Source organism: Stegodyphus dumicola, chromosome 1 (assembly GCF_044657685.1).
Source record: "Stegodyphus dumicola isolate Sdum_Otavi_A_Nest chromosome 1, ASM4465768v1".
In the NCBI taxonomy this organism is placed as follows: Eukaryota; Metazoa; Arthropoda; class Arachnida; order Araneae; family Eresidae; genus Stegodyphus; species Stegodyphus dumicola.
The window spans coordinates 116,063,423-116,088,519 of record NC_140768.1 but is presented as its reverse complement, the minus strand read 5'-3'; the positions used below and the strand labels follow the sequence as shown (position 1 = coordinate 116,088,519).

At 32.0% G+C, this 25,097-nt stretch overlaps 3 protein-coding genes across 4 annotated transcripts in view; 1 reads left to right on the top strand and 2 right to left on the bottom strand.

Moving 5' to 3' along the window:
- The window catches only part of bys (Bystin), a 45,215-nt gene extending 38,354 nt beyond the window's left edge, over positions 1–6,861 (bottom strand). Inside the window, exon 1 of the mRNA XM_085819651.1 lies at positions 6,691–6,861. Coding sequence (XP_085675777.1) covers positions 6,691–6,825 — 135 coding nt within the window. The 5' untranslated portion in view covers positions 6,826–6,861. The remainder of the gene's footprint in view (positions 1–6,690) is intronic.
- On the bottom strand, positions 5,290–6,684 carry Trmt6 (tRNA methyltransferase 6 non-catalytic subunit). The gene has a single exon (XM_035372119.2). The coding sequence runs from the start codon at positions 6,613–6,615 to the stop codon at positions 5,365–5,367; it is 1,251 nt and encodes a 416-aa protein (XP_035228010.1). The 5' UTR covers positions 6,616–6,684; the 3' UTR covers positions 5,290–5,364.
- Positions 6,862–7,117: 256 nt separating the features above from the next.
- Positions 7,118–25,097, top strand: part of LOC118200189 (B-cell receptor-associated protein 31-like) — a 36,441-nt gene continuing 18,461 nt past the window's right edge. The window contains exons 1-2 of one of the 2 annotated variants that reach the window (XM_035372121.2): positions 7,118–7,245; positions 11,042–11,147. In XM_035372121.2, the coding sequence (XP_035228012.1) occupies positions 11,056–11,147 (92 nt within the window). In that variant the 5' untranslated portion in view covers positions 7,118–7,245; positions 11,042–11,055. Of the gene's footprint in view, positions 7,246–7,279; positions 7,300–11,041; positions 11,148–25,097 lie in introns of those variants that run through there. The other variant, XM_035372122.2, reaches the window with a different exon arrangement.

Sequence of the window (25,097 nt, the reverse complement as noted above, 5' to 3'; positions counted from 1 at the left end):
GATGAAGGAACCACTTCGTGGCACTCGCTTCTAAACTGTTCCTGAGATTCTTGCGGCAGTAAACCGGTCCATTCAAACTATCAACAAAACAGGCGCTGCTACAGGTATTCTGCGAATTCCACATTGTTGGAAATGGGTTGTACACATGCTGGCGACTATATTGAAGGACTGTAAAACATAGTGACATGAATCACTTTTGTATTCCTTGTAAATAAATAGTCGCCACTATTAAAGTTCCAACCCTCGTAAGTTTAAAATTGTTAATCAGTACATGTAATTCTAAACTAGATTCAGTTTGAAAACAAACAAAAACTGACTAGACAGTGTACTGATTTTAGGTGTACCTAGGAGGTATGCTACTAAGATGTATTTTCATTATAATGCAGTGCTAAAAGTTAATATTCCACATTCGACAATGACTTAGCTATATCTTAGGTTTACTCTAGTTTTTCCCATGAGGGAAATGAGAGATCATGGGATATGTCATGTGATATTAATGGACGAATTATGGTTCTTTAATCGGAAAAGGGGGGAAATCGGGAAAAAATCTGGAAATTTTGTATTTGGCCTTATTCTGTGTTGTGTGAAACAGTGTTCGTTAATTTTTGGATCCCATGGCCCTAACTAAAGTGAATTCGAAATGGGTATTTAGTGGAATTGAAAGGGGTAGTAATAAGTGTTTCTTTAAGGTTGTGCGAGATAGAAGTAAACATGTTTTATTAAGTTATTTATTTTACCTGGTACCCTGCTGTGAACTATAAGTATGATTTTAAAGATCCTGAAACAGGCGCACATACGTTTGCTTTTTGTTTAGCCGAGGAAATAAGAAAAGTTTATCGGACACGTAATCAAGATTCTGAAGAAGATTAGGTAAGTTAGTATTTTTAATTATTTGAGGATATTATTTTTATGCATTGTTCTAAATGTAAGGTGGAAGTAAAGTAATTTGGTATTATTGGGAAAATTGTTATTAGCAATGATGTAGTTTAAAGTAATTAGGATTGTAAGCTAATTTTTATTAATTTAATGTATGTGCTTATTTATATTTTAAGTAGTGTTTTTGAATTTAATTATATTTTAATTAAATGATAGTTATTTTGTGAATTTTATGTTTGTAGGAATTGGGTATACGTTTTAGTTGAAATAAACGTGCATGGAAATAATTTAAATATTTGACACTAAGTATTTGTAATGTTTGCGGTATGAATTCGTTGGTGACGTTTATAATATAATAGATAATTTAGAGGTAAAAGTGTTTGGATATTTTATTTATTTTATATGTGGAAATATTCATATTTGGAAAGGGTATATACTTTTTCGTTATTAGGTAATTTCATATATGTTCTTTTTAACGGGTTTAAAGATTCAGAAAATTGTCATGCATTTTCGTGAAATTTTTCTAATTTATGAGAAAAAAGGAGTGTACATGGATATGGTGAAGAGTGTGCGCATTGCCATTTTTGGCAATTCTGGGATTTTTTTTTTAAGTAAAAATAAGTCGACGTGTACATGATTTAGTGATATTTTAATTAAATGATAGTTATTTTGTGAATTATATGTTTGTAGGAATTTGGTACACGTTTAAGTTGAAGTAAACGTGCATGGAAATAATTTAAATATTTGACACTAAGTATTTGTAATGCTTGTGGTATGAATTCGTTGGTGACGTTTATAATATAATCGATGATTTAGAGGTAAAAGTTTTTGGATATTTTATTTATTTTATATGTGGAAATGTTCATATTTGGAAAGGGTATATACTTTTTCGCGATCAGGTAATTTCATATATGTTCTTTTTACTGGGTTTAAAGATTCAGAAAATTGTCATGTATTTTCGTAAAATTTTTCTAATTTATGAGAAAAAAGCAGTGTATATGGATATAGTGAAGAGTGTGAGCAATGCCATTTTTATGTAATTCTGGGATGTTTTTTTAAGTAAAAATAAGTCGACGTGTACATGGTTTATGTGTATGTGTTATTTTGAAAAACACGTAAGGAGTATGGTATTGTGCACTTTTTCCCAATTTTGCAGTGAATATTTGTCATGATTAAGCAGTTTTGTTCCATAAAATTTCTAGCATAAATGTAATTCGGCTAGTAGATTGTTGGAAGAAGTGTTCAGTAGGTAAAAAGAAAAGAAACATGTCTTTACTTCGTGAAGACAAAATGGCGACCGGAAAAAAAAATAGAGGGTTGCTGTAGGAGAGTTGGTCGCCAAATTTTCGCCAAAAAATCGCCAAGTTACCATAATCTAAAGATCAACCTCCATTTCTTCTGGGATAAATTTATACATGCATCATTTAATTAAGCTTTAACATAAAACGGAAAAAAGTCTGAAATGCAGCAAAATTGGTGGGAATCTTTAAAACCAGAGAAATTAACTTTATGCCTTTACTGATTTTAGCAACTTAATGTGTGAAAATACTAGACATGATTACATTTTGTTTTTAAAAAATTGTTTTGTAATTATATATACAAAACTGTGACAGATATTTTAAAAATAAAAAATTATGTTTTGTTCCCAAAATCATTAAAAAAATGAAATTCAAGATGCAAACATTAAAATGATTGAAAACAAATAAAATTTAAACTATTAAAAATATTTATAAAATATGGGTGAAGATATACCACCCTATATCTTAGTTTATTAAAACATAGAACTTATATGACATAGGTTGTTATATAAAAATCATTGGTCCGGAAGTTTCAGATTACTGCACATGATCATTAGATCAACAACCTTCATTGGCATAAAAACCAGCATCAAATCATCTGTTATCATATTATAAAGGTCAGTCCAATATTTAACTATAAAAAGACAGTAAATCAATTCAAAACCTACTTTCTCCAAAAGCATACAAACATAAAACAACATAAAACGGAAAAAGTCTGAAATGCAGCAAAATTGGTGTGAATCTTTAAAACCACAGAAATTAACTTTATGCCTTTACTGATTTTAGCAACTTAATGTGTGAAAATACTAGACATGATTACATTTTGTTTTTAAAAAATTGTTTTGTAATTATATATACAAAACTGTGAGAGATATTTTAAAAATAAAAAATTATGTTTTGTTCCCAAAATCATTAAAAAAATGAAATTCAAGATGCAAACATTAAAATGATTGACAAAAAGCTTCAAATACAGATGATAACCTGAGTGTTTGTTTTATTATGCATAATTCTATTTCTAATACAGTGAAAAGTCGTTAATTCGGACACCCATAATCCGGACCTCAAAGCTACAAACTTTCTGCGGGTAGGACCTTTACGGCTGCGAATATGCATGTGCGCATGCGCACAATACATTTACGCATACGTGTTTTAATGTATAATGGACGGTATAAGCTAAGCTAAAATTATCTAATTCAGTTAATGTTGCAGATTGCGTTGTTCCTTAATCTTCGAATTGGATCCGGCTTATTATTTTTTGCAGACTGTTAGAGCAATTTTATAAAAGTAAGCTTGAACTTTCGATTATGTCAAATAGAATTTCTGATATATATTTACCAATATGTAAAGGATCTACAAAGCAAAAGTATGTTTCGAAGTCCATTAAATGGAAAGTGGAATTGTTGCAAAAAATGGATAAAGGCATATCCTTTGATTATCTAATCATTCCGAAATACGTTTATAAATTTCACGCGTCTCTGTGGGGAAAGGGAAACGACGCAGCGCGCAATGAATTGGAAGTTGATATGTCAGCACTATCCTTCAGGGCAGATGTTTTTATTTTATTTGGTTTATAATTCCTTACTAAATGTAATATTTCATCTCGATGTACTCTGCCTTTGATATGAATTAAATCAAGTTCCTCGTCATTATAATTCGCTTCCGATAGTGAAGAGAAAGTGACACAGAGGTTATTGAAAACGAAAAAAATTTCGATTGACATATTAGTCGGTATTCTCAACACAGCAATTATAGAACTTGGGTTATCATCCGCTGAGAACCCGTTGGCGCCGTTGCATTTTTACCCGCCAAGCTCGCGGTTCATCGACGATGAGCCGAGCCGTAAACATGATTTTTAGTGCATGTAAATTGAAGTTAGCAGGAAAAACAATATATTAAGCACATGGTAGTAAAAATTCACAGATAATACGCATGTAGATGTAAAACTAACCGGTTAAACGTGATATACGAAAATAAATTTGTATTAAATTCAAGTTAGCACAAAAGCATTTAAGCTCCCGCCGTATTTTCTTCCTTTCATCCGAACCGAGAACCGGCATCTATCTACGAAAATATTTCTATATATTCGTTGTTAAAAAATTCAGAAAAATAATATAAATTTGCAAATGCAAACAACGACAGTGATATTTCAACAAAATTTGATCGCAAGAGGAATAGTTGCAAACTTCGAACAAGTGAATAGGATAAATACTCTGGGTTACCAGGTTTGAACTATTATCGCCAAAGTTGGCGATGTTTACATTTACCGGGTTCTCTGCGGAAGTGCTTCCTAGAACTTGAACAGCGGAACTTTGGAACTAAACAAGAAATTATGTCTGTTTAATAGAATTAAAGAGAAAGTATTATCACATGAAATTAAGCAACTTAAACAACTTACATTGAAAGAAATGTTTAATAAAGTAAACAAATAAATATTAAGCTTTTTCTTTCTGTAAATTTTGATACCCTTTAGATCATAATTGTTCTTTATTTCATAAATTACGGTTTCATATTTTTAATTTTATAATTTCTGCATGCCATCTTACCAGATTTAAACTGATGATCTATAATCGGGAATCGCGGAAGTCCCAACGAGTCCGGATTAACGACTTTTGACTGTATATTGATTTGGACTGAAAACATTTAAGCCAAATTACAAAATAATTAAGTCAATAAAAACTAAGCAAAAATATCAAATTAATTTTTTTACCTGTTATGTAAACAAGTTAATGAAAATTTCCATTAATAACACCCTTAAACACCACCAAACTGTTTATAAAGCAAGAAAGAAGCTTTAATACTGCTTTTAATTTCTTTAATTTAAGAGATGCAAAGACTTGTTTGTTGTTAATGTATGAGTAATAATAATATTAACAATTAAAGGAAAAGTTATAAAAAAAAGTTGCTAATCTACAGCAACTATGTCAAAAAAGCAAAATCTTTATCTAGTGACAATGTTGAATATATTTGAAACAACATGGCTTCTAAATTAAAAATAACAATCAGCAATTTTTTTGCAGGCTGGCAGAAAAGCTCAAATGGTTCCTAACAGTAAAAAGGCAGTTTAATGTGTGCATCATTTTTAAATGAAGTAAAATAAAAATAAAAGCTGCTTAAATACAGGTACATTGCCGAAAATACTTTTATTAAAAACATTAACAAATGCAATTTTTATCTAAGTTTACTCAAGAAACTAATTACATATGCCAACTTGGGGTTTACTTTCAACTTTTATTCCAGTCAATAAGAAACCACCATTGCCCGACATGGAATAACATGGATGCGTTCGGTCGGGCAGAATCTGATATTTACGAAACCATGTTTCAGATATATTTAATGATATGATATCACCGCGAGATTTTAATGCAACATAACAATCAACTAATGGTTGCTGATACATTGAAAATATAGCAAATGGCCGAGAAGATGAAAGAAAATCTAACAATGGCAAAACATTGCCTGGATGGTTTTTTATAGCTATAAGTAAACTATCCATGTTTTTCTGAGAAAGAATTTCTTTAGCTTTTTGCACATGCTCCATCTTCTCCATTTTTCTTTTTATTTCAGCATGAGGTGAATCACTGAGCAAAGCAATACTCTCGACTTCATCTACAATCATGTTATCTTCATTGTCTTTTGTTTGTAATAAATCCATAACACTTTTCAAATCCACATTATACAGGATTGACGGCAACTGATGCTGGGGCACATTTAAAGCCTTAATTATTTGCTGACACGGATGAATCGAAAAAGGACCTAGATGCAGTTGTACAGCACAGCCATGAATACCTAGTCTTTCAATTACCGCAGCAGTTAACAAACCAACAACAGTTTCTAAAATCATATACTTTCCTCCAGACATTACGTTGCAAAAGGCAAGCATTTGAGACAAAGAATCTATCCTTAAGTTGCAGATTTTCAAAGGACCTTGAGCGTAATACATTTCAGCCAGCAAACGTATATTAGGTTTCAATAGCTGAACATAATTTATATATTTCATTTGCTTCTTTCGCAAATACTTTTCTTTTGAAAAAGCAGTTTTATCCTGAAAAGAACTACTATTCTGAACAATAATTTTAACCATTTCTTGACCGGATAAACCTTGAGCTTTGAATCCCTCGATGTCATCGGTTGTGAGTTTTTGGGATTCGCCAGTATCTATCAGAGATCGATTATCCTTCATATCAGCATCATCTTCAACTTTAATGAGCAAATTTTGCGTTACACCTGGGTTTGATAGCTTTTTTAGCGTGCCATCGGAATTAATTTCAAAAAATGTTCCGTACGGATGGCCAACTGCTGAAAACAGATTGGCTTTTCTCTTTCCGAGAAATTGAGGCTTGTTTTTCTTTAATTCTACCAGTCGCAGAACTGTATCTGTTTTCACAATTACAAAATCACCTTCCTTAATACACAATGAATTAAAATTCGAAGCGCTCATCATGAAATAAAATGCAAAATAAACTACCGTTTGTTTATAAAATTTTACACGTGCTTAATGGCGAACTTATGCACTTACCTCTTCAGCTTCTTCTTGACGTTTTCTTACTTTTATTCGAACAGACGATTTAGCGTATCTATTATGTATTATTTCTTGGTCTAAGGGATTATGACGATTAGGATTTTTCGCTTTAATTCTTTTGATTTTCCCCATTTCTTAATTTAAGGAAAAAAAAAAAAAAAATTATTTACTCAGTTACAATTACAGTCAAAAGCCAGAAAATGGTAGCGTTTCACAAGAAATGGCTTTTCATCATTTGATCGTATTCGCTATAGAGTTGATGTGATATTTTATGTTAAGTTTATGTATGCATATTAATTAATTTTAATTATGATTAATTAATAAAAAATAAATTTGTAGCATTGATTAAATGTAATTTATTCACTAAACAAATATAATAACGATTTCAGTTTATTTAATTTTTAATAACATATTATTTGCAATGTTTGGCTGTTTTAGAGACAAGAATAATAATACTTTGTTTAATGAAATTTCGAAACGTAAGCTTATCGTCTGAAGGAGTATAAAGAGTGATTCATCGAGTATTTCCTTCTCTTGTTAAGGAAACGCTTGGTGAGATTTATTTTACTGTTTTCGTTGACTCATTTTGAGAAGATTATCTCTAAAGTTCGTTAAAAGAGGAGTTTTCCTCTTATATCTTTGGGTCTTTTTTTTTTTTTTTTTCGTTAAATTTAGTTTTTACAAATAATTCCTGTGTTATTAATTAGTTGGGAGCGATCTGTAACTTTTTTATTGAGTAACCCTCTAGCAATGTCATGTGTTACGGAAATTTTCATATAAGTCAATGTTTATGAATCAGATGTCACTCAAAATATCTTTTATACCTGATTAATGCATACGTAGTTTTAATTGTATTTTGGATGTATTAATGCAGCTTTTTTGTTATGTGAATTCTGAATAACTTTATCTATATTTAAATCTGATGTTTATGCCGGTTTGGAAAGAGAAACGGTTCCTTCAGACACAGATTTACTACGATTTTTTATTTTGAAAACAAAATATTTGTAATTTTCCTTCAAATTTTAGCGTTCAAATCAGGTGCATTATATTTATGACACACAGGAGAAATTTAAATTAAAGTTTCTAAGTATTGTCTTGCAAAACTGTTATTTTTAAAGTATTTGTTTTAATATGTGGTTGAAAAAAAGGTGTATCTACTAATTATATTTAAAAAAAGAATTATTTGATGTTTGCCTCTTTATTTAAATAAACAGCATTTGCATGATTTGATGACTGCTTTAATTTAAAGTTACTAAAAAAGTGGAAGCAGTTAGTAATGCTGCTAATTTTTAACCTTGAATTGCATTTATGCTTTTCAGCTTTGAAATTGAGGAATATTACTAGGGGTTTTTAGCTATTTAAAATTTTTTCTTATTCATATATGTGCTTGAAGCCTTTAATCTTGCCGTTTATTTGTTACAGCTCTTCTACCGTTTGTATAGTTTCTCTTCAGTTGTACCATTTTACTTTCTTCTTTTATTTTTAATTATGTTTTCTTAAATCGGTCTTTTTCTATTTCTGCAGGGAGATCCATGCCATTGCCACTGTTAGATATTTAGGGCAGCATTCTTAATGCAAACCTTGCCGAAGTTCAAATTCTGTATTTAAATCCTTCTACGGTGAATTTTATTATTTCTGTATATGGTTGGATAATGAAAATAATTGTGTATGTAAAGTTAATAATGAATATATTTTGTCTGGAAAGGAAACTGATAAATTTTTGTGAACTTTTATAACACGCAGGTTTTGGATCTGTATAACAAAACTAATTTTACATTAGAGTTGAAAACTAGCAATACAGACATTCTGCCTAGCATTTTAAACTTTTAAGATTTTTTTCCATCAGTTCATGTATTGCTATACAATCCTGTTAAGATTCTTTTACATTGATAGGATTAAGTAGAGTCAAAAGACTTACTAAAAAAACACTATTTAAAGCAGTGACATAGTTAATGAATTTTGTAACTGTCAAGTGCATGTACAAAAGACAACTTGCAGATTTTTATGGATTTTTTATTTAAAATAAATTAAATGAATGTATATATTTGATTTTGATAAACTAATTTATTTTAATAGTGAATGTACCTTAATAGAAAGGTGTAGGATTTAATAACTGGCTGAAGTATATAAATGATTAACACATTGATGAATTTTATTGGCCAATTAACGTGTGAGCAGCACATTTCTATTCATATTGTGCAGAAAGTGTACATATTTTTAAAATGATTTTGAGATCTTTTAATTAATGCTTAAAATAAAAAGTATTTTTTAAATATTTGACCTGATAATTTTTTAAGTTTGCATCATGATTTCCATAATAGAAGGGCTTTTTTAAAATTTCCAGTGGTATTGATTTTCATTCCTCTTCCACTGCTTTCCAGAGTCCATGAATCGTGGTGGGTTTATACTTAAAAAGAGCTTTTTTTAAGAGACCAAAAGCATAATGGTCCATAGGTGTAACATCTGGAACATATATGTAATACCTGTATCAACCGTTTATTTTTTTCATGGGTTGCAAAATTATTTTTCAAAATATAACTTGTTACTTTGTCTTGATGAAGATTCACTCTTTCTTACTTGATAAAGTCCTTGGGATAAAGACATGAAATTTCTTCTGTAAATATCTGATTTAAAACTTTCTTTTGATAGTACATTGAGTTCATTTTAATATTTTTTATCATCTTATTTTTAATTTCTTGCTGTAAGAGAGTCCTCCGACAGTCGTAAAACCCTTACTGTAAGGGCGAAGCCCCCTCAGAAGGTGAAAATACGGAGTTAAAAATTTTTAGTGAAGTCACATTGTCCTGTAAAGAATTACCCATCATTTGCGAATTAGCATGTGTGTTAAACAGACTCTATTGAGAGAAAAAAAAAATATAATTTATCCATATCTCAGACTGAATCAATTATTAAGTCAACAATCATGGATTTTGGGATCTGGACTGAGACAACTTGTGCGCTTTCAGTACGAGTAAGAGTGAACAAAGAATTAAAAAAAAAAAAAAAAAAAAAAAAAGGCAGTCGGAATATAAAAGTTTGTAACTTTCTACTTACCTTGCTGCTTGAACGTGTCCATCCAGAACGACGCCGTAAATGTATTAATTCGCAAAATTCTTTGAATTTTGCGAATTAATACATTTACGGCGAATTCAACACGAACAGTGTAGATATAGAAATAATAATAATTTTTCATAATAACTGCTTCCACGTCAATTTGAAAGCAATCTCCTGCTGTTTGGATTGCATTGTGAATGATACGAGCAGCACAACCAATACCTAGAATTTTGCGAATTAATACATTTACGGCGAATTCAACACGAACAGTGTAGATATAGAAATAATAATAATTTTTCATAATAACTGCTTCCACGTCAATTTGAAAGCAATCTCCTGCTGTTTGGATTGCATTGTAAATGATACGAGCAGCACAACCAATACCTAGCAGTTTCCTCCTGAGGGCATCTTGTAATATTGCAAAAACGTTGTTTCTACCTCTTCTTTTTAATCCCCCGAAATTCGTGTTAGAGTTGTCTGTGCAGAAATCAACAACATTTTTTGTCACACCATTCCCTTGTAATGCATTTACAAGAAAATTCGAGTTAATTGACGTTTAGAGTCTCTTTTGCAGAAAAGCGGAACAAACAGTTGCCCGCCGGGACAAGCGAGGGAACTTGGGACATGAAGTCTGAAATCCAGACTGTCCCGCCTAAATCGGGACGTCTGGTCACCTTAGTTAATATGCGTCAAGAAAGCTTGTGAATGTCATTTTAACATTCATTTGAATGCAAAATTATACTATATTTTAATATTGGTTCAATCAGAATTGTATTTTCCTTTCTTATAATAAGGAATTTCTAAGATTTATAACTGGATTGTATTTATAATACTAATAGGTAAAAGTTAAGCTGCTTAAGGGGAAAAAATATTCATCTTAAAAACAAGTAGATGCTTATTCTTGAATTTGCATGATGCCTTTAATTGAAATTATTTTTGGTAAGAAAAATTGGGGAAAGTGCAGAATCGCCCACTGCTTGGCACGTTTTTAAGAATTGCACATACTCAGTATCCATGTACATATCGACCTATTTTCACTTTAAAAAAATACCAGAATTGCATAAAAATGGCATTGTGCACTCCCTTGATTTTATCCATGTACACATCGACCTATTTTCACTTAAAAAGTCAAAGAAATTTGACAAAAATCCAATTCTTCTTACTCTTGTAAAAAGCGGCAAACAAACGCCAAACAAATAAGTGGGCGATTCTGCACTTTACCCCCCCCAAAAAAAAGAATGTATAGTTAAGTAAACATATCGTGTATTAATTATTATTTTTTTGTACTTTATAGTTAATATATTCAAGATGAGTTTGCAGTGGACATTAGTTGCAGGGTTCTTGTATGCGGAAATGGCTGTTGTAGTTTTGTTAATGCTGCCTTTCATATCGGCTACCATGTAAGTACAACTTAAAATTATTTTCTCTTCTTAAATATTTAGAAGCATCAAATTTAATTTTAAATAAAGTTATTAAAAAATTATGTACTTTTCCATTTCGCCGGTGCAAATCTCGCCAGGCAGACTTTATTGGCGACAACACACAGTATACACATAAAAATTGTTAACGAATGTTAGTTCTATGAAATTTTTAATTTTAATTCATAAACATTTTAATATTGTTTAAAATTTTGTAAAAAGATAATAAAGACAATAAATTTGTAAAAAGACATTAATTTAAGAATTTACTATGCTTTCATGGTGATTCATTTAATCCTGATTCGCTGTTTCATATCATGTGACCCCAAGTGGTCTCATCTCGCATAAATCGCAAAAATCTAATTCTCTCAGTAATTATCTACATTAATTTTAAGTTAAATCTTAATTTGGAATACAAGCTCAAGTGCAAGAATTATGTTAATTCGTACAAATAGCTTACTCGGAAATTATGTAAAACCACAGTGCTTTACTTCGCTGGTGCATTCTCATTAGAAATTGATGAATTTAACCCTTAACTTTGCCTTTTCTGTGTTTTTGCCTTCGGCTGAGCGGTGTAATTGCATCCTAATTGACTTGGTTACCGCAAATGGTCTTGGGGCATAATCTGGTAAAAATTATATGTAATTGTATGCTAGTATTGAAAGAAATGGTGAATCTTCAGATTATGGTAACTTGGCGATTTTTTGGTGAAAATTTGGCGACCAATCCTGCTACAGCAACTTGCTAGTTTTTTTTTGGACGCCATTTTGTTTCACGAAGAAAAGGCATTTTTTTTTTCTCAACATTTTTTCTAACAATCTGCTAGTCGAATTACGCTTATGCTAGAACTTTTATGGAACAAAAGTCCTTAATCATGATGAAGATTAGGTGCGAAATTGTTTCTAAGTGCTTATTAGGTAAAATCATGATCGGAATTTTCCGGAATGTAGTGGAACAAACATGCACAGAAATTTGTTTTAACAAGGCAAATTTATGTATGAAACATGTAAATAATTTTTCTCATAAATTAGAAAAATTTGCATGAAAATGCAGAAAGATTTTGTGAATCTTTGAAGTCGGTAAAAAGAACTGGAACTGTGTACTTCTCAAATTATTACTAAAGTCGTAGCTTGTAACCTTTATCTCCTTACCAAAATGTCGCCAAACTACCTGTTACTACATTCCAAAGATTAGCCAAAGAAACAGTCAATCTGGTGAGAAATGGCTGCGACTTGTTTTAAAAATGAGACGTAAAACAGGGTTCGTACGGTCCTTAAAAGTCCTTAATTTTTTCAAAAATGATTTTTGGTCCTTAAAAGTCCTTAATTTTGGCCAAAATGAATAAACGGTCTTTAATTTTGCTCATTTGACATTTCTTATCATTTCTAATGATTGCCATTCTAAGTGTGAATTACGATTTCTCATGAATGTGGAATTAAAATTACAGGGCTCTTAACCAATCTGTTGGCGGATTTGCATTGCAAACGATAAAAAAAAAAAAAAAAAAAAAAAAAACACAATTAGCTACCCGAACGAAAGTATCGGTGTCTGATTGGCTATTCACCCAATCTTTCGAAACAGGTGTTATCCATAAATTTAGGCAGATTGTGACGAAAGCGTGAAGCCGGAAGTTCTTTAAGAGGCGAAAGTGATGATGAAGGTCCTCGAGAAAAAAAAAGGGGGGGGGGATTCTGAAAATATTTGCCAAAATTAGAGCAATTCCAACCTGGAAGGCCACAAGCCTTCCGACGCCAAATAGGAACGAGATGCCTGGAAAGTGCATTTTCAATAAACTGTGGCTTTATCAAGCTGAATAAAAAGACTAGATATTGATAGATGGCAATCCTTAAATGTGGTCTTGAAAAAATTGAAATTTCTAGAATGGGAGAGTCAGCGCTGAAAATTCACATGAAAATTAAGTTTCGTTTTATCATTTCAATTTGTTTTTACACGGTTTTGCTTAGCTTAATTTCTGTTTGTTTCAATTAAGCCATAAATTAATTTTTTATCACCTTCTACGGAGTTTATTCTCTTTTGCACATACTATATATGTGGGATATCGGAATTATGAGTTTATTTCTGCAGAGGGTCTGTTATCGATTTCGCGGGAAATCTGTTGGCTCCATTTCGATTTTAGGTCGCCAAGGGCAAATTCGGTAACGCTAGCCGAGAAAAAGTGAAGTTCGGAAATACGTTTTGAAGCTTCAATAGACAATTAAGTATTTGGTTTAAACCTATGTTGTTGATAGTAATGCATAATTTTTGCTAATGGCGATACAATTATTAGTTGAAAATAACTAACTAATTAAAATTTTTTTAATATTTTTAAAGTTGAAAACAACTAATTGAAACTAATTTTCCTAAATTAACTAGACGCAAAATTAACTTTCATGAATTACTAAAGTTAATGGGTAGAAGTTTAACTGAAAATATACATTCCGTATTATATATATATATTTATACAGTACAAAGTCCGAGGTCTGGACTCGTCGGGACTTCGGCGATCCCAGATTTGAGATTTTTCCGGATATTAGATCATTTTAAATCTACTAAGATGGCACGTAGAAATTATAAAATTGAAAATATAAAATCGTGATTTATGAAATAATGAAGCATTTATGATTTAAAGGGTATCAAAATTTACAAAAGAAAAGAGCTTAATATTTATATGTTTACTTTATTAAACATTTCTTTCAATGTGAGTTGTTTGATTTGTTTTCTCTGCTAATACTTTAGACTAGTACTATAGACATATAATTTCTTGTTCAATTATTAAGTTCCATTGTTCAAGTCCTGTAATTGCTGTGTTGAGAATTCCGAATAACTTGTCAATCAAAATTTTTTCTCGTTCAGTAACCTCTCTGTTACTTTCTTCACTATCGGTAGCTGTATTTTCGGGATTTAGAACCATACTACAGATTTCGCCCTCCATTAATTGATTGATGATTGGGCATTGTCATCGCAATGAAAAACTTCTGTTTAACTTCGTTAAATTCTGCCGCCTGATGCGGCCATGCGAGCTCTGGTGCTAGTTCTGGCTTTATGTGAATAACAAATCAGTTATTCTTAATTTAAATAGCATTAAATATAATCGTTTGTCCTATGAGTATCATTAACAAAATATATTCTTAGCATAAGGAAAGAAATTTCTGCTAAATCTTCCCTTGTCAACATTTTAGCGCATTAAACTTAAATCTGTAATCGGATAATACTCTGTCATTTGGCGTCGCTGCATGATTTATCACTCAAGTTGTCATCCGTTGATAAACATGAGGTGATGAAAGCAAAATGCAATAAATAATGATTTGCGATTTCGGCATCAAGGATATAAAATATTAGTTGGTGTAAAATTAACAAATGTTTCGGTTTGAGATTATGCCAAGCAGATACGCAGCTATGGAGTCAAGTTACTAATCACACAAATTTATGCTAAAATAATTATTTCTTCAATAATGAGATATTTTATTTAGCTCCAAACTGAGATTAAAAATCGGGATTTCCGACACGTTTTTTTATGATGAGGAAAAAAATCTAATGCGCGTGCGTAATGCATACCCTTTCCCTTCAAAAAAGCCCTAAAAAATTAGTTGGTGGCTTTGAGGTCCGGATTTTAGATCATTCCAGATATTGGATGTCCGGATCTCGGACTTTGTACTGTATATATATATATACACATCTTTCAAAATATAACTTACCAGTATGGATTCACTCTTTTAAAATAATTCTACTTTAATTAAACTTAGGAGGTAATATAATCAATTAATCAATATTGTTTAGGAAATAAATTATATATAGTAAAAAATGTATATTTTCACTATTCAAATAAATATTCACTGTAACAAGTATTCTTATCTTGTCACATGAACAGGCGTCTGTGGTAAAGGGCTTCTCTGTAAATAAAGCAATTGAAATTGAAAATTTAAGTGACTCATCATACATTTTTCAATGCACAGTATTTGATAACATAAAATTTTCTGGAGGTGTTCTTAATATCGAAATTAATAAAGAAATGAGATCAGCAGCAGCTTCTGCAAGAAGTGGAGTTTGTTATTTAGAAGTTCAGTATTTAGAAGAACAAAAATCTTTAACTAAATCTGAAAATTCAAAGAGGAAAAGAAATATTATTGAGGAAGAAATTGATTATATGAAGCAGAAGAAAAAATTTCTTCAAAGGGACATTAAAGATATTAATGAAGAAGTAGATGCTTTAGCAGATGAAGCTGAGACCAGCAGGAACATTGATTTGTTTATCAAAGCAAATGAACTTGGAAGAATAGTTAAAGAAAGGAAATAGACATAAATAAACTAGATGTTAAAATAGCTGAAAATATTTCAGATTTAAAAAAAGCACAAATGTTTTGTATCTTTTATTGTACAGTTTATTATTCTAGTATCTTTCAAAAAACCAAGGAAATAAATTGTATGTTTACAAATCAGTTATTTTAATCTGAAAAATATTCTTACATTGTGATTATAATAGTAGTTGACTGTGTTTAAACAAATATCAAATAAGTTAAATAATAATCATGTAAATCTCTAAAATAGTGACTGTTATTATTGTAAAATACACTTATACATGTTTTTCAAGAAATTATGTTCCTAATTTAATGTTATCTACTTCATAACTTGTAGGGAGTTAGTTTAATTTTCAAAATTGTTTTATGGTATTAAGTATTAAATTGAATTTAATAATAGTGCATAATACACACTTCTGTTAGTTTCTTAAAGTGAAATTACAAGCATGAAGTCGGTTTTATGGATAATTGCTTTATTCTATTCATTTTTTTGTTTGCTGATAGGTCCTTAATTTTTTCTTTGATGGTCCTTAAAAGTCCTTAATTTTCATGTAAGGAAATGTGTACGAACCCTGTAAAAGGTTACCAGTGAGGATATTCCGTTCGGCATCATTTGTGCTATTTTTGGCGACTTTATCACTTGTGCTGGCAAAATGGAAAAGTACCAAAAATTGTTAATTTCTGTACTAATATTCTTTCTACAGATTTGCATTCTATTATGTTAAATGCATATACTGCTTAAGCCTTTGATTACAAATAAAAAAAAAATTACCCCATTTTCTATCCAAGTGAACAAAATATGTCGTAAATAAGGTAAATTTAGCATTTTGGATTTTTTTGACAAATGGTTTTCAAGCCGAAGTTTGGGACACATATGTCCCAGCCGTAGTTAAGGGTGGGATACATATGTCCCACATGTAGCGATCGACTTACTATAATTATACCTATTATTCTGGAAAACTTTATTATATGAAACAGATTTTACATTGTGTGCTAAAGGGTAAAGCATTCTTTGCATAACCCAACATTACACATTGGGCAACTCATATTTGTTTATCATCAACTTCATATATTATAGGTCGACCACCTCATCCCCTACCTTTTAATAGTCCGAATGGCGCATGCGTGTTCGGACCGATATAATCTCAAAATAGGGTGGAAGGATGGGGACTTTCTTTCCCTCCAGCATAGCTCTTTCCGGAGAAGTGAAGACCTTTCATGTTGCAGCAAGTAATACCGCCCCTTTTGGACGAGTCTATGTGTTTTGGCAGAATACCAACCAGGGTTGCACTTGAGATGGTCGAACTATATCAAATTTTCTCTATGTTCATTTGTGTACAACGAGCTTAGTGGCGTCTTGATTTTCCAACTATTGGAAGATGATTGATTCACAACATTCTGGAAATTCTAAGTACTTTTTAAACTTTTAGTGGGACTTATATGTCCTGTTAGTAGTCAAAAGGTTAAATCCATTTGAAAGCCTAACTTTATGAAATTAAATTTTCACATTAATAAAATTATTTTAGTTTACAAACACAGATAGCAAAAACTATCTGATAGGCTTGGTAGATTTCAGTCTATCTTTTGATAAAATTTAAGTGCCAGGAATGAAGTTAAACGTAAATGTATGCTAAAATTTATGTTTTAATATTAACTTTCATGATTCAAGATTTTACTAGAGAAAATTAGCATTGGCAAAATAAATATAGTGTCTTGTATTTGTTCTCAGACACTTGTGTTTTTCAGTTTCATTTGCAAAATTATGATTAATTTTGTTAAATGCAAATTTGCATTTAACAAAATTAATAATTATTTATCAACTATTATCATCGCTGGTTTCTACTCTCTATCGTAAATCCTATCATCCACTAAATGCACGGACATAAATTTTATTCATTTCCATGCTTACTAGTCTCTGTTATTTTGAAAATAATATTCTTGTAGCCACGACTGTTGAGTTTGAACTAATGTCAAAGATGCATAAAAAACATATTTAAGGTTAATGGCTGGAAGTTGTTTTATACTCATTCTATGTTAAATACACTGTAACGTCAGAACATTGGGTGTTGGGTGCAAGAAAGACAGGTTGCCTTTTAAAATATTTATTTTAAAATCTTAATTAGAAATTCTTGATTAAATAGTCAAATAACTGAATCATTACAGCCATAAATTAAACAAAAGTCGCTGACGCAGCGAGGACGCTAAAATGCGTCCGCTATCTCTCGTTTACAGCATCAAAAGCTTCTTACACAAAACTCTCGTCATTTTGTTAAGAAACCTGGAAAGAGAATAATTAGTCCCTTATTACCGGAAACCACACTAGGGGGTTTCCACTGCAGATTTCTTCAAAGTTCTGCTGTCCGTTTTGTCTCTGAATAAAACGGGAAGTTCTCATTAAGCACCTGGAAGTCCGAGGGGTGCATGTGTCTAATCGTCACAACTCCTACCCTCGCCGGGGGTGAGGGTGTTTTCAGAACTCCACTTCCTGGTACCTTACCACAGCAAGTCTTAATAATAAAACTAACTAATAGTTATTAGCACTAATGCTTTTTTTTTTCACAACGCTGGGCTAAGTACCAAGGATAAACATAACAACTATATTGAAGCCAGTAAAAAAAAAATATACATACATATACACTGTATTTGACGGCATATAAGACGCACCCTTATTTAGAAGGCCACACACAAGGAAAAAAAGTTTCAATAGTCCGCCCGAAAGCGCGGTACCACAATAACTTGAAATGTGGTTTCTTTTAGTTCTCACGTTTCGTAAAAGCCAAATAAACAATCATTGAATGCAATTACCAAACATATTTTTATTAAGGAAAATTAACAAACGGCAAGCTATTTTGAACATGATATGCAAATTTCAATAATGAATAAATGAATGAACGGCAAGCAATCGAACATAATACAAAATAAAGCAGAAACAACAAAAAACCCAGATTCAAGGAAAACATTGCCTATCATGAAATTTGACTTTAATTACTTTCAAAACCATAAAAATCCTTTTCACTATCATCATCATCGAAAACGAGAATATCGTCATCACTACTGTTTCCGTCATCGCTAGTATCACCTTTTTCGAATAATGCATCGTCTTCTGTTCCGTCAAGAGCATTACTGATTCCGCACTTCTTAAAGGCCTTAACAATTACTTTAGCCTTTATGTCCTCCCAAGATCTTTTTATCCACTCGTACACTTGTGAAATAAAGGGCTGCTTCATTCTACCTGAGGGTGTGAGGGGCGTGATGTGGCTCTCCTATCCACTTGTTCCATCGTTCTCGCACTTTTTCCTTAAATGGCTTATTCACCGATACATCTAAAGGCTGCAATTGGCTAGTCAGTCTACCTGGAATGACAGCTATCTGGGTTTTTAATTCTCTTGATTTATTCTTTATGGTTTCAGTTCTATGGGTGCTAAACTGATCCAAAACCAAAAGAGAGGGTGTTCTTAGGAGTCCACCAAGTTGCCTCGCCCATGCGTTCCGTAACCACAGTTTCATTCCAGCTTCGTCCATCCAGCCTTTCGGATGAACATGAACAATTACACCCGTTGGAAGTTTTTCTTTCGGATGAGTTTTTCTTTTGAATGTGAAAAATGGCGGTAGTTTTGTGCCATCAACACAACATGTTAGAACTACCGTATATCGGGTTTTTTCATGACCTGTGGTTTTTATGGTTATTGATTTAGACCCTTTAATATTCACAGTCTTGTTCGATGGTACATCAAATGTGAGTGGAATTTCATCCATATTTCCTATTTGACCACTCAAAAGAAGTTTTCTTGCATGCATTTATAACAAACCTATGAAATGCTAGTATTTTTTCTTATAATCTGCAAGCATTTTCTGTGCAGTTGTTGTTTTTGTGCACATTGATTAAGCCTTGCCTTTTCATGAACCTGTAGCACCAGCCCTTAGACCCGGAAAAGTTCCGATTCCCATGTTTTTCTGCAAATCCTTTGGCCTCATTGATTATCATTTTGGTTGAAACACTTATTCCAGATTTCCTCTTATCTATCACCCACATTTTTACGGCATTTTCAAGTTCTGGTTAAGATGGAGCTGGGCATCAAAGGTTATGTTTTTGTTTTTTAGCAGCGTTCAGTTGATCTTCCTGCAGTCGCCAAGTATGTATAATTTTTTCGGTAGGTGGTGGACCGAAATGCCTTGCTGCTGCTCTGTGTCCATGCGCTTTGGCGTAGTTTAACTTTCCTAGTTTATCCTGAATTATATAGCTTGTTTCTTGTAGTCATATTATCCAGGGTATTTTTTTAAAACAAATAGTTTTAAGCACTGATACCGACAAGTTTATACAGAGTAGCACCGATACCGACATGTTTATACAGAGTAGCACAGATACCAGCACGTGTGTCGGCTGAGTCAAAGAAAGTCTAGGAATGTAAAGAAGGAAAGGCTCCATATACATAATGTGACCGTCGAACCTGTTTGAACTTCGACATCAGCTTCGAGCTTTGGCGCTTTTTGGCGACAGATATTTCACGCATGCGTAAAATAATTATGGCAAATGTAGAAAATTTTATGTGTGTCTAGACCTTTATCCGGGCTAAAAATAGCATTCAGTATTGCAAGTTAACCTATGTCCTTCATGTATAAGATGCAGCTAACTTTTTTGAGACTAAATTTAGGAAAAAAAGTGCGTCTTATATGCCATCAAATAAGGTAGTGAACATAATACTGAGAAATAAACTTAATTGTACACATACAAATAAAGAACGTATAATTTTCTGAAATATGTAATATACAATATACAGTCCTAAGTTTGATATTAATTATATATCTAGCCAGGCTGATATTAATTATATATCTAGCCAGGCAAGGGAAACCTTGCAGATTTTTAATTTTCCATTTGTGATAATCTCTCAATGGTAACCCAACACGCGGATGAGAACTACTACATTTGACCTCAAAGTAAACATGCACATTTAATTTGGCTTTAAGATCAGAAAAAACTACCTCATTGCAAGTTGAATTTACATCATTCATGAAGTAGCTATATTTAATCCCCTTTGACCCTTCAGTACCAGGCATCAGTATAGATAAATGATGAACTGGGGATTCTACTTTCCTTGGTAAATTTACACTACTCGGTGTCTTGGGCAATTCTCTTATGGAATTTTTAGGCATTTGCAAACCTTCTGAGTCTCTTCTAGCATTTCTGCTAATTTATCTGGAGTCGTTATCTTCGACCATTCGTCAATAAAATGCTGCCACTCTGACATTTACACAGTGCTTCATTTGGTCTGTTATCATGAGATCCTTTAAAAGTTCAAAATCGGTAACTTCCAAGCCTGCAATCCATTCTTCAAAATAATTCCTTAATTCAAAGGCAAAATCTCTCCAAGTAGTTAGAGTATTTTTCTGGGATTCCGTAAATTTGATACGAAACTTTTCTGGACTAAGCTTAAACCTTTTAAGCAATATCCTCTTTACGTAATTGTAGTCATAAGCATGCTGCTCTGGTTCTCGCATAATCAGCTGAACTATGTCAGTTGGCAAAATTGTCAATAAAACCGAAACCCATTCTGATTGGTGAAGATTCGCACGCTTTGCTTGGCTCTCAAACATGACTAGATACAAACTAATGTCGTTCTCTTCAGGATAAAATTTTGGAATCATAATTTTTAGATTATTTAACGGCTTTTCTTAAGTCCATTTTCTTCATTCCCACCATTTACAGAGTGAATTCCGTTAGTGGCTAGTAATCTTAACTTCGATAATTCAAATTCCATTTCTTCTCTCCTAATTCTATCTTGCCTCTCTGCAATTCTTTCTTACCTTTCTTCTTCTTCTTCTCTCTTAAGTTTTTCCTGCCTCTCTTCTTCTTCTCTCCTAATTCTTTCCTGATCCCTTTTTTCTTTCTCAAGTCTCGTTGAAGTGATATTTTCTAAGAGACCTTTCGCTAGTTCCTCCTCATAGGATTCATTTCCCATAATCAGCTGTCTTAATTTCAATATCCTAAGTTCAGGGCTAATGTTTCCCCCTAACTCTTCAGCCAAGGATTTAAGATCCTCTTTCCTAACTTTTGCTAAGAATGCCATGATATAAAAACAATATGATAACAACCTAACAATTTTAGCTCCCTGACACTACATATATATAAAATTGATTTAAACAAATATCATTTTCACAAAGAGAGAGTAAAATTGAACCCTTAATTTTTTTCACAACATATTTTATAGATCTAAACATAAATTCAAAACATTTTACACCAGAAAATGAACATTATGCGTTCAAAAAAAAAAAAAAAAAAAAAAAAATTGTCTACTTGAGGGCTTATGATATTACAGATAATATTACTTCTTAAATGCTTTAAATTCACTTGCGTTAAACTCAATTGCTTATGATAATACAATATACTTTCATCAAAATTTGAGGTATATTAAAATATGCATTCAAAGGTTAATTATAAAAAACATATATTTACATGCTCATAACTAAACATTAATATGATATCCGTTAAAATGAGATACTGGGGATTTCTAGCATTCCCTTTTTACTCATTCAATAGAAAAAATTTTCTCAGTTCTTACAAAAATGTTTGACACACCTTAACTGAAAATTATAATATTTATAATATTCAAGACGTCTTAGAAATGAATGTCAGAATGCCACCTATATTTAGAACCTTCAAAGTTACAGTAATTCTTCTCCTTTACACATTCAATTATATAAGCTTAATTTGAGCACAACACGTTAATTTTTTAGATATCAAAAGAATCTATTAACACAGATTTAAATTCTAAAATTTATACTTCTTATTGTAACATAACAAACATCCAAACAGCACATTTCTTTAAGCTTTACAGAAACAAAGTTGGCTTAAAACAGTTATGTGAACTTACATACTAAATTACAGAAATAAATTAAATTACTTTACTAACTCAATATAAAAATCCAAGGTACTTACCCGTCTCACCAATATATAGATGTTGATGAATCACGCACTTTACTCCTTCAGCATGATCTGATGATCTTCGGGAAAAGAACACAAGATTTTTATGGATGCTGAAGATCCAAGCACTTATATCACAACCCACTACAACTTTCACAGCACTTCACCGCACTAAATTTTCTCGAGCACAAAGATGATCACACTTGTATCACTTTTTTTTTTTGGCTACTACAGTACACATTCACAATGATCTGATGATCTTCGGACAAGGCTTGTCCGCACACTTCTGCACTAATTTTTCTCGAACACAAGATGATCGCACAATTTATGCTGCTGAAGATGAGCTGTATTCAGCAGACTGTCATTCCTTTTTATCTGGACTGTTGTCCGTAAACTTCGTGGATTCTATCTTGCTGCTTCGAAGAGCTGTAAATCACTTTTCTGAACTGATGCTCATAACTTTTCCTGCTGCACTTCAGAACCTGGTGGTCTGTAATATCTGCAAAACACTTATGATGTTCATACAATGGCTGTCCTACAAACTTGAGATGAATTTCAGAGCCTGGCGGTCTGCAATCTCTGCATGGATTTTCTCATCTGAACCTCTGCTGCCATTTTAATAAAGCTGTAACGTCAGAACACCCGTGTTGGGTGCAAGAAAGACAGGTTGCCTTTTAAAATATTTATTTTAAAATCTTGATTAGAAATTCTTGATTAAATAGTAAAATAAATGAATCATTACAGCCATAAATTAAACAAAAGCCGCTGACACAGTGAGGACGCTAAAATGCGTCCGCTATCTCTCGTTTACAGCATCAAAAGCTTCTTACACGAAATTCTCTCTTCGTTTTGTTAAGAAACCTAGAAAGAGAATAATTAGTCCCTTATTGCCGGAAACCACGCGAGGGGGTTTCCACTGCACATTTCTTCAAAGTTCTGCTGTCCATTTTGTCTCTGATCAAAACAGGAAGTTCTCATTAAGCACCTGGAAGTCTGAGGGGTGCATGTCTCTAATCGCCGCAACACTCTTGAAGCGATATTGCTTAGACCAAACCTAAATAAACATTATTATAGCTCAAATTATAGCGCGAAACCCTGTGGTGATCGAGAGTCACTACATCAAATTAAGTGATGACTGAGAGTCACCTTCGAGCGGAAAGGGTGAATATTTTCAAATCCAAAGCTTATCATGAAACAGAAGATTAGCTGAAATTGTTTAAAAACTGCATGGGATTCTGAATATTCGAAATTTTAGGCAGTAACTGTAAAATAAATATACTTGGAACCTGATGTATAGTGTGATTCTATGATCCATAACGATTTAAAGTGAACTGCTATGAATATTATATCTTGTTACAATAGTTGATATTGTCTTTTGGAATCAGAAAACGAAGCCTGTTGAATGTCCTCCTCCTAGGTTATGAGATATTACATCTGTAGAGATTTTAGAGCCATTTAAAATTTGTTTTGTTTCAAATATGCGCCAGAAATATTGATGAACTTGACATTTTTAAATTTTAATATTATTTTGTAACTTACTGATGTCAACTCTTGGTAACTAATTTTCCCCCAAACTAAGATGCACAAGACAGCGTTTTAAAAAATGGTGGCACAGTAAGAACTGTATGAAACAGGAAACCTATAAACAAAATTAAAAATGCAAAGAACGTCCATGATAAAATACTTACTTGTATCAGTACATTTACTTGTTCTGCTTTTCTCATGTATACAGTGATATGTTTTAACTTCAAAGAAGTCAGAATTGCAGAAACTCCAGAATCGCGTAGAACTTAGCACTGCACATATACCCATGTATACAGCAGTATGTTTTCGCTTAAAAACAGCTAATTGCTCAAATTTGGCATTGCACATACTTTTATTCTTCCCATGTACACAGTGGTCTGTTTTCACTAAAAATAAATTTAGAAAATTGCAAAAATTTTTATCTATAAAATTCAATTGTATATGAAGAATACGACTTCACGAAATGCGATTTCTTACTTTCTGTAACAGTTTGGCAAAATACCATATTTCTGAAGAAATGTAATGCTTTTTTATTCATCAGCTGGCAGATTCCACTGTCCCATTGCGATTCTTTACAAGAAAGATATGCGTTCAATGCAACAAAAACAGTAATTGCTGTTGTATTTGAAGGTTGAAAATGTCACCCATTTGCTGTTTCTGCATGCATACCTAGGTTTTCATGTAAATACCTTTTAGTGACATTATGGGTTACCCATTTTGGCAACAAAGCATGCGATTGCTGCTTGTCAACAGATCTAAGGTGATTGTTTTAGCTTTGTCTGAATTTGTGCAATTCTCTGATATTTTTTTTTTTTTAGTTAAAATAGGTTGATGTGTACATGGGAGAAGAGCAGAAAGGTAGTTTAACAACTATTCTTAAGCGATTGTGATAAGCTTTTTACGAATTTCTGCAATTTTTTTTTTTTTTTTTTTAGTGGTAAAAGCTTTTTCTGAACTTGCAATTCTTTGACCTTTTTTGAATTAAAAAGGTTGATGTGTATATGGGAGAAGGAATAGAATGGTTTATCAGCTACTGGTTAGGTGATTATGGTAATAATTTCTGTAAAATTTGTACAATTCTGATGCTTAAGTTAAAATGTGTCGGTATGTAGGTGGTAGAAGAGAGTGAAAGTAGTTTATTAACTATTCTTAATTGATTGTGATAAGTTTTCATTTTTTCCAACAAATTTGTCC